The 8,011-nt window shown below is 49.0% G+C and overlaps 1 protein-coding gene across 4 annotated transcripts in view; it reads right to left on the bottom strand.

Moving 5' to 3' along the window:
- Window positions 1-8,011, bottom strand: part of Clcn7 (chloride voltage-gated channel 7) — a 28,348-nt gene that overhangs the window by 13,378 nt on the left and 6,959 nt on the right. For 3 of the 4 annotated variants that reach the window (XM_031351301.1, XM_031351302.1, XM_031351305.1), the window contains exons 2-7: window positions 4,473-4,541; window positions 3,147-3,218; window positions 2,977-3,042; window positions 2,363-2,495; window positions 1,850-1,959; window positions 701-781 (exon numbers count right to left, since the gene is read on the bottom strand). In XM_031351301.1, the coding sequence (XP_031207161.1) occupies window positions 701-781; window positions 1,850-1,959; window positions 2,363-2,495; window positions 2,977-3,042; window positions 3,147-3,218; window positions 4,473-4,541 (531 nt within the window). The remainder of the gene's footprint in view (window positions 1-700; window positions 782-1,849; window positions 1,960-2,362; window positions 2,496-2,976; window positions 3,043-3,146; window positions 3,219-4,472; window positions 4,542-8,011) is intronic. The other variant, XM_031351303.1, reaches the window with a different exon arrangement.

Genomic DNA, 8,011 nt, shown 5'->3' with positions numbered 1-8,011 from the left:
CCCCCCCCCAACCCCCCATTCTATAGCAGGCCAGCAGCACAGGACTCTCCATTTCCAAAGTGTAACCACACTTTTCTTGGCTACAGGGCACCAGGCCCAGGAGCATCCCAGGGGAGGCCATAGAGTATCAGACAAGGGAGTACTTCAAGGGAAGCCAATGCCTACTTGCCTTCTGGGATAGGGACAGGAGGCAGTCAATGCCTACTTGCCTTCTGAGACAGGAACAGAAGGCAGTATTGGCCAGGCTAAGAGTACTTCAAGGGAAGCCAATGCCTGCTTGCCTTCTGGGACAGGGACAGGAGGCAGTATTGGCCAGGCTCAGGCAGAAAGGCTGGTCTTGCAAAACCAAACAGTAGTAATACACTGTGGTGACAACTGCCCAGCCTCTGTGGCATTAGGATGCTCCTAAGATTATGTGAATGTGAGAGAAAACCCTGAAACCAGGGAAGGAGAGGCAGGCCATCTCCCACCCTAGCTCAGCCTCTCTAGCTCTGGAATACTCAGGGCCACACAGTCCTGAGTTACAGGCATGTACTGCATGACTGCAATCACATTTACATTCCTGCACTACTTACTTCAGGCAAAGTCCAGTTTTTGCCACTTTGAGATGCACAACCTTGTGCCAGGTATGGAGGGTCAAGCAAAGACAAAGAATTAAGCAGAAATCCCGAGTCCTGCCCTGTCTCACCGCACACCTCACCTTGAGCCGCACCACGTGGGGGATCTTCACCCCATTGAGGAAGCACTTGATCTGAGGGATTCCGCTGCCAGCAGCAACTGGCTGGAAAGACAGAGGCGCCAATGAGCAGGTAAAGTAAAGGGCGTAGCCTCTATAGCCACAAGAGCAGGCATGGGGAAGGGCTTCACGTTACAAGTACAGGTCCTTCCCTGCGCCCAGCCAGGAGCAACCTGAGGAAACCTTGTGAGCATGTGTGAAGGGTCAAGGGAAGAGTCTGATGGTTATATGTCCCCAAGTGAGCTGGGTGAGGGAATACTGCAGGACGAACAGGACACTCATCATGTACCAAGCAGGAACTAACACTTCCTATCTATGGAGAGCTGCTCTATATACAGAGCGGGATCTGAATGTTCTCTACTCCTTCTTTTATTGCCCCCACAAAAAAGACAAGGAGCAAAAAGGAACCTAGGAAAAAGGTCAACTCCTTGGGAGCTCTGGAATTAAGATATATTTTGGAGGAGACACCTGTTGGTTAAGAGTACAGTCTCGCCGGGCGGTGGTGGCTCACGCCTTTAATCCTAGCACTTGGGAAGCAGAGGCAGGCGGATTTCCGAGTTCGAGGCCAGCCTGGTCTACAGAGTGAGTACCGGGACAGCCGGGGCTACAGAGAGAAACCCTGTCTCAAAAAACCAAAAAAAAAAAAAAAAAAAAAAAAAAAAAAAAAAAAAAAAAAAAAAAGAAAGAGTACAGTCTCTCTGGGGAATGGCTGGTCCTGCTGCCCCCTCTGCTTGGATCTCTGGATGAATTGCCCAAATTTCTGGGAACTTCAAGCCCTGGAATAACCCTTTATCTAGCTGTATGTAAATATGGGGTAGGTGTGGTATACCTATGGTCTGGATATGAATTGTGTAGCCAAAAGACAGGATGGGAGCTGTACTATTGGATTAAATACTGAACTGTTAGGAGTAAAGCTGAGGAAGCCCCATGTGTTTTCGGTTCTGACTGAACAGTTCTCATTCATACCACACCGTGATTCTCTCTGGCAGAAAGCCTCCATTGTCACAGGCTAACAGGGGCCCGTGATGGGAAAGCTAGACGAGCCCATACTCTCACCAAGACCCCATGCCCACTCTGGATCTAGGTACCCAGTCTCCTACACAGTGGCTTTACCTCTATGAAGGCCACAATCACAGACCCCACGAGCACGAAGGCAGAGTTCAGCGTGGCCCACAGCAGGAGGGAGAAGGACAGGCCACCCTTCTCTGTGAACTTGTCGATGTCTCAGGGAAGGTCAAGGACAGGTACTGTGCACGCCTAGAGCACATAACTGCCCTACATGTCTCACTCTGACTATTCTGGCCAGATCATCTTATGACCTGGACCGGCACAACTACTGACTAGCTAGCAGGCCACGGTGCTGAGTGGAAAACTTACAGACTTCTCCCGGCCTGGCTAAGATGACACCACACATATGCTGAGCACTGTGCATGTATGGTAGGTGATGTATGGAGCCCAGTCTGCTCTGCTCTTTACTGCCTGCCTGTGAAGACACATGCTGGGTTCTGCTGCTGAACCCTCCCCCACATGCCCCATGTGGAGGAGTGTCTTTGGAGGATACTGTCCTTGATGACTCGGTACCCCTCACCCACATGCCCCGTGTGGGGGAGTGTCTTTGGAGGATACTGTCCTTGATGACTCGGTACTTGAGGCCTGCCAGGTTCTCCACGACAATGTCAATGAAACAGGCTACTAGGCCTGTGAGGATTCCAATGAGGGCACATATAACCCAGCGCTTGATCTCCACTGTCCGGAAAGCCTAAACAGAGATGGGGAACAGGGCACAGTCAAAGGTGAACACTGCATCCAGGAACTCACTCTGGTGCTAGCAGATTCAAGGGCTGCCAGCATGCATGGGACAAAGTTCAGCTCTCGCCCCAAGTCTGCCAAAAGCAGACTCCAGCCATTGTTTCAATGACTACTGAAGGCCACAGGAAGTTCCAAGGAGGTAAGTAACATTATCTAGAAATTCACAACCAGCCACTAGTATTTGAAAAGTTGCCTATCATCTACAGAACAATGTTACTGGCCGTGATGATTACAGTCCTCCCTAACAGTCTCCAGTATCTGGGACAGGGATCCCATGTTCAGAGCCCCAACCTCCAATACACAAACCATGAAAGCAAATGCTGGCTGTAGAACCCACAGCTTGGGGGAGAAAAGGAAGGGAGATGAAACAGGGACACTGCCTGGCCCAACATGCCAGCACCCAGGCTAACAAGCATAGGCCCTCTACTCACCGTGTGGTTGATCCGTCTTTCCTCCTCCAGGAAGAGCTGATTCTCACTGTTGTCATAGTCTAGGCTCTGCACAGACCAGGGCACAAGAAGCTTGATTACTGACCCAGGGGATAGGGAAGAAGGTTGGAGAGAATAGGGCTTGAGCCTAGGAGGAAGGATGGAGAGTTCACCTCATACTTGAGGGAGAGGAGCTTCTCATTGTGTGGAATCTCCCTGGGGAAGGTGTGAGGAGGGTCCACTTCCTGTGGAAGAAAAAACCAGAGTCTCAAATCCCAGAGCTCTGCGTTCTCTAACACCAAGGCCCGGAAGGCAAAGACATCTACAAACCACCATCCCCTGGGATAACTTAGGTTTGTTTCAGAGAACAAGGGTGTTTAACACCCTAGAAATCAACCAATGCATAGCACATTGCTGAGTCTGAGGCCAGCCTGGTCTATAGAGCAAGTTCCAGGACAACCATGGCTATACAGAGAAACTCTGTCTTGAAAAATAAAACAAAACAAACAAACCAATAACAACAAAACCAAAAAACCATTATAAACACTCAACAAAGCTGGGTGTGTTGGAACACACCTATAATCCTGGCAGACAGAATCAAAAGGATTGGAAATTCAAGGCCAGCCTGAGTTATGTAGCATGACAATAATATAAGAAAGGAGGCAGCAAGGTAACAGTGTGCATGCCTGAAGGCACAGGCTTTAGCTCCATCCCCAATCCTGGGACAGAAAAGCACTAAGAAGCTGACACAGGGTCTGCAGGGATGGGTCAGAGGCTGAGTGTTGTTCTAGCAGAAGGCCCAAGTTTGTTTCCTAGGGATCCATAGCGTATGACCTATCACAGCTCTAACTCCTGCTTCACAGGGTCCAATGCCTCTGGCCTCTGAGGACACCTAATCTTACAGGCATGTGAGAACACTCTACGTCACTGCCCACAGTAGACAGCACTAAAGACAACCAAATTCCCAGGGGAGGGGTGGCTCAGGAAACATTCCCTTGTTTGTTTTTTCAAGAATTATTTTTTGTTATGTGTAGGTATGCGTGTGCCTGTAAGTACAGGTACTTATGGAGGTCAAAACAGGGTGCCGGATCCTTGGGAGCCACAAGTGCAGGCAATGTAGGCTGCCTGACATGAACACTGGATCCTTTGTAAGAGCCCCTGGAGAGCTTGCTTTAGGGACACCAGATCTAGCCCATGGTCAGAGGAAATGGCTTCTCTCCACGCCTGAGGATTCCTTGTCCCCATGACTGTCTTCTTACCCATTCCTAGAGTCCTCATCACACTAAGCTCCCTCCTGACAAAGGTTTCTGTAATTTGTGGCCTCTGCCACAGTGCTTCTGCCCTCTTCACAGCTGCTGGTCACTTGGCCTCAGAGGTCACATGGATATTCTGTGTGCCCTCTCTGGAAGTCCTGCTATCTACCAACCATACTACCCCTCCTCTTTGCTTTACTCAGTGAAGGTCAGCTCAGTGGGAGCAGGGACCACCACACCACTCACCGGGTCCAGGAGCTCATCATCCAGCTCCACGTTGTTCATCTGTCCAATTCGGAACAGTGCAGAATGAGACTAAAACCAGAAGAGAAACCATGAGGGCAGCAGATGAGGGAGGCGAGAACTACTCATTCTCATTCCCACCCTTACACTCTGCCCTCCTTGGTTGCTAGAATCCAGGTCTGCTCCTGACATGCACAGCCTGTTCCTAAAAAGTCCAGCACAGGACAGAAAGCCCAGCTTTCCTCATGCTAGTACACCACCCTGTCTGTTCCATATGAGAGAAAGCATGATCATGCACCAGGGCTGAAGGCTACAGGATGTGTCCACTGCCATGAAGCGCTCTCTCTCCCCCTGCCTACCACACCCCTTCAAAAGACATGTCTAGTCTCACTTCTCTAGGCCTCTATCTGCTTCAAGCATGCTAATGCAGCTGCGGCCCTCTGTTACAGCAGGGAGCTGTAACTAAGTTGAGTGGATGGATATGTAGTGTGAAGTCCTTGAAGAACAGAACACACAGGTGTAGGGCAGCTGGTACCCTTTCTTTAAGGACACTTCCTTGATTGTAAGCTTCCCAACCTGGATAAAGCCACGCCTGCCCAGTAAGGGAGAGGTGCACAAATTGGGGGTGGGGAGTGGCACTTATGCCCAATTTCAACTATTTCCTGGGTATTTTCAGAAATGCTGCAAAGGGGGTTACAGAGGAAGGCCAAGTTCTGAGCTGAGCAAAAGCTGTGTGGGCCTTTGTCCAAAGCAGAGTAGCTGGGATGGAAACAAAGTATGGAAGAGAGGGAGCTCCAAGGCCAGCCCGGCAGCTCATGGGCTGGGATTGTCCCTGGAGCCTGGAGCACTGTCCTGAGCTGAAGCAGCTACAGTCCCAGCTTTAGTGCTTCCTGTGGCCTTCCTGCTCCCACAGTCTTACCAAGGCCATTCAGGGCCCCAAGCATTTGTGGTTGTTGTTATAGTAATGATGATGATGATATTATTATTATTATTATTATTATTATTATTATTATTATTATTATTATTATTGGTGTTTCAAGACAGGGTTTCTCCATTCAGCCCTGGATATCCTGGAACTCACTCTGTACACCAGGCTGGCCTCGAGCTCAGAAATCCGCCTGCCTCTGCCTTCTAAATGCTGGGATTAAAGGCATGTGCCACCATGCCCAGAGCTACATTTATTTTTTAAGATTTTCTTTAAAATTACATATATTTGTGTATGTGTCTGTGTGTGGATATGTGCATGTGAATGGAGATGCCAGTAGAGTCTACAAATGTTGGATCCCTGCAGCTGGAGCTGTGAGCACCCTAATGTGGGTGCTGGTCACGGTCTCAGTTGTTGACCCAACTCTCCAGCCCCAAGCACTTCTCATGAACACAAAATGTAGCTGATGCGTGAGGGGCATTTGGGCTGAGGGAGACTGCCAACAGCCTGGGGCTCAATCCTCTCTCAGTACTCCTGCCATTCCAGTCAAGAACCACAACTATGACAGGCAAGGAAACCAGGGCCAACAAAGAAGCTTCTGGACCTAAAGGCCCCAGAATCCAGGAACAGGACACTGTCTCCTTAGACAGTCCATTCCTTCACTGTCCAACAAGCTTTGACAGCTCGCCCTTTCCAGCTTACAGACATCCAATGCTCCAGTTCATCTGCATCCATCCATCCCAAAAACATTAGAACCCCTTACAGAGGCTCCTGACCCCCAGGACACTCCTGCTTCTTACAGGCACTATGGCATAGAGCTACAGACAGGCGGACTCTTTCACATTCACCCCCAAACACATGGTAAAGAGCCCCTCCTCCTCTGGGGTCACAGGACACTCTGTAACACTGCCCTATTCTCTAGGGTAGAACAGCTTGAGACCCACAGACACCCCACAGCTGTGTATGTGCTCACCACAGCTGCTGCGTCATAGATCAACTCCTACTCTACCAATGACAGCAATGTGGAAAGCATCTCGCGGGGCAGGTGCAGGACTCAGGGACCCACTGGCTACCCTGCCCTTTTCCTGTGCATACATGGGCACAAGTTCATGTTCACAATTGGAGGATAGAGAAAACACCTCAAAATCACATCTGTGAGCGTGGCTGGCAACCTCCACCCCAAGTATCCTCAGGTGGCACAGGTACCGAGAGGAAAGGGCACAGGATGAGGTGGCAAACATCTAAACTATTTATTTCAGTTTATTTATTTCAGGAGGAGGGTAACCTAGAAGGGAACACACCCTGCCCCAAATCCACTTTTGGACTTTCCCTTGGGGAATAACCGTGAGCTGCTCTTGGATAGGCTGTTTTCTGTTTTGGTCACCAGACTTCATATGACCCACACATGATAGGCAAAGCAAGGATCACTTAGAAAGGTTCCCTCTGACTCTGTCACAATCTCACTCAGAAAAGACAGACTCATCACAGCAGCCATTCTGAGGCAGCCAAGCTGTGTTAAGAGACTGACTGTAATTGAGCCGGGCAGTGGTGGCACACGCCTTTAATCCCAGCACTTGGGAGGCAGAGGCAGGTGGATTTCTGAGTTTGAGGCCAGCCTGGTCTACAGGGTGAGTTCCAGGACAGCCAGGGCTACACAGAGAAACCCTGTCTTGAAAAAACAAACAAACGAAACTGTAATCAAGCCACCCCCTATGCCTTGTTGAGGACAGTCTATTTTGAGGGCCACCATGAACAGGACAACAACACAGTACTCTGGCTACATCTGAACTCCATATGAACACACAACTTAACTATAAGCACATTTTAAATAATGCATCGTTACTAGTTTTCAGGGATAAAAAGATGGCTTTTGCAGAGGACTAAGGATCAGTCCCTGAACTCACATGGCAGCTAACAACTTCTGTAATTCTAGTTCTAGAGGATTCAACACCACCCTCTGGTCTCTGTGAGCACTGGATACATGTAGCACTGGATATGCATGTAGGCAAAACACTCACACACTGAAGTAAAATTAAATGCACGTTCAAAAAGTGTGTAAGTTACTCGTTTTTCTATAACACACAGGTGTCCTGGATCTTCTCCACAGATATTACAGTGTGACATTTACAACCCCGACCCTCTAATGAACTAAGCCCCAACAGAGCCTCTCTCTCCCAGGATGACTTCACTTTAACTAATGACACTTGAGAAAACTCTGTTTCCACATGAGGGCCTGCTCATAGGATCCGGGTTAGGGTGTGGACATATCTTTGGGAGGGGGATCAGTATTTATACCACAATATATTTTTTCTCCTCTTCTTTCTTTTTTTGGTTGGGTTTTCAAGATAGGGTTTCTCTGTGTAGCCCTAGCAGCCCTAGGCCAGGCTGTCCTAAAACTATGAGTTCTACCTGCCTCTGCTTCCTGAGTGCTAGGATTAAAGGTGTGCACCACCGGCCACACCATGTTAAGTGATTTCCAGGGTAAGGAAACCATAACAACCATAGGGCTCCAAGGAAGGGCTGTGCATGTATATGTCATCACAAGTGATCAACAAGAAAGCACATCTCTTTTTTTATTAGATGTTTTCTTTATTTACATGTCATACAATATCTACTT

The sequence above is a fragment of the Mastomys coucha genome, unplaced genomic scaffold, assembly GCF_008632895.1.
Source record: "Mastomys coucha isolate ucsf_1 unplaced genomic scaffold, UCSF_Mcou_1 pScaffold5, whole genome shotgun sequence".
Lineage (NCBI taxonomy): Eukaryota > Metazoa > Chordata > Mammalia > Rodentia > Muridae > Mastomys > Mastomys coucha.
Note: the sequence above shows the minus strand (reverse complement) of the source record. Positions and strands in the feature narration are given on the sequence as shown.